We start from the raw sequence: 2,099 nt of genomic DNA, 5'->3' as shown, positions 1-2,099 counted from the left end.
TTTTTTTAAATTTTTATATTATAAGAATATAAGGTTAGGCATAGGTTTTAACTGAAGTGCAGGTAAACGTTCAGTAAATGATCGAATCATGAAACAGTGTGTCCGATATATTGCGTGAAACGAACAGTGGAGTAGCGATGTCATTTTTTTAGGGGGGCAACCAAGTCCATTTGGCCGACTGACTATAAAAAAGAAAAAACTTAAAACAAATAGTTAAAGGTAGACACAATAATTTATCTAATACAAATTCTTCTTTTTTTTAATTTGGCCATTTTTAGCAATAAAATCTGAATTTATGTGATCATAATAAAAAAGTACATAACACACGCCATCAAGATACAAAAATTTAATTTATACAAATTCTTCTTTTTTTTAAATTGGACCATTTTTTTGCAATAAAATCTAAATTTATGTTATCCAATATGTCTTTTTCGGTAGAAAGTAATAGTAAATCGCTTAAACGGGAGTCACTCTGAGTTGTCCTTAAGTAATTTTTCACCAACTTTAACTTGCTAAACGAACGCTCATTTCCAGCTACAGTTACTGGGGCTGTACACAATAAACGAGACATTCTATTAGCTATGGGAAGCATTTTTTTTTATAGTTCTGAAAGTGCAACTACATCTGAAACAGTTTTTACTTCTTTGCATTGGTCGTAAAGTATTTCTAATTCAATCTGTAAATTTAGAGGATCTACAACAAGTTGTTTGGGTAAAAAATTCACTGCATCTTGAATTTTACTTTCGATTAAGTTGTTCCTTAATAAAGGGGGGTTGAATAGATTAAATAATGGTTTAATTGTACTAATGCAATTTTCCTAATGATTTTTCATCAGTGATATGAGCTCGTCCAAAACAGATTTATATTCTTTTCTATAAAACATTTTAAATGACATATTAGCTGCATTATCTCTATTATTGTCAAAGCGCTTAGGTACAAGTCGACGTCTATGACGAACTAGAAATTCTTTTTCAGCATCCACATCAAACGACTTCAAAAACGCTATTGAACTATCTATAAGGTTGTCCATGCCATCTACATCAGAATTAATAATGTTTAATGATTCTAGAGTACTTGACATGAATATGATTGCATCAGCTATGTTAAGTTCAGTTGATTCGAGGCACTCAGTTAACAACTTCATCTTATACATAACATTTTTCATAAAAATAATACTTATAACAAAGTCTACAGAAATTAAACGTTTTGATAAAGAATATGCTGCATTTCTAGTAATTTATCGAATTTGTCTTTTGTATTTGTTATCTCATCTAAAACTTCAATAATTATATGAAACGATGACCAAACAGATTTAATTGCCTCAGCACGTGCTGTCCATCTCGTTTTGGATAAATTTCTGAGTTTTAAAGCAGTTTCAATATCAGCTAGTTTTTTCAGTTATGGAGAATATCGCTTTGTACTCGAAGAAAAAAATACATAAATTTCTTGCATTACTGAAAACATATCAGATATAATAAGACTAGCTTCACAACCATGTTCAATAAATGTGTTGACTCTATGAGCTTGACATGGAATATAAGGTATTTTTCTACCTAATATTTCAGTTAATTTTTGTTGTGCACCATTAAATACTCCAGACATACTGCTGGCAAAATCATACGACTGAAAAACAAGATTATCAGGATCTAACTCATTTTTTTGTAATGTGTCAAATATGTCGTTTGCCATTCCTACACCAGTCTTATTTAAAGCTTCGCGGACTTCTATTAATCTTTCTTCTGCTGTACCTTCATTATTGACGAACCTTACAACTACTGATAGCCTATCTGTATGGGACAAATCAGGCGTAGTATCAGCCATTACAGAAAACTGTCCGGATTCCCTAACTTTTTCTATTATAGTTTTGTTCACTGATGACGCAAGGATGGTTATAAACTCGTTTTGAGATTGAGGACTCAAATATGTAGAATTGTATGGCCGATAGCAAGAATCATTGAGCCATTTCTTTAACAATGGGCAGTGCCTAGAAAGTAAATACGTAATTTGTCTGAAGTTATCATTTTCATCATCATCTTTTCCTCTGAACGCTAAACCTTGTCTAGCGAGGGTTTTGGTTACATCCAGTAAGATACAAATTA

At 31.6% G+C, this 2,099-nt stretch overlaps 1 protein-coding gene across 1 annotated transcript; it reads right to left on the bottom strand.

Moving 5' to 3' along the window:
• Window positions 1–1,398: 1,398 nt before the first annotated feature.
• On the bottom strand, window positions 1,399–1,984 carry LOC126909812 (uncharacterized; the record flags this gene model as incomplete). The annotated part of the gene is made up of 1 exon (XM_050692231.1): window positions 1,399–1,984. A coding segment is annotated over one exon (586 nt), but the record flags the coding sequence as incomplete, so codon positions are not given.
• Between the last annotated feature and the right edge of the window lie 115 nt (window positions 1,985–2,099).

The sequence above is a fragment of the Daktulosphaira vitifoliae genome, unplaced genomic scaffold (genome assembly GCF_025091365.1).
Source record: "Daktulosphaira vitifoliae isolate Bord-2020 unplaced genomic scaffold, ASM2509136v1 Scaffold_1406, whole genome shotgun sequence".
Lineage (NCBI taxonomy): Eukaryota > Metazoa > Arthropoda > Insecta > Hemiptera > Phylloxeridae > Daktulosphaira > Daktulosphaira vitifoliae.
The sequence above is the reverse complement of the archived record's forward strand: the minus strand, read 5'-3'. Positions and strand labels throughout refer to the sequence as shown.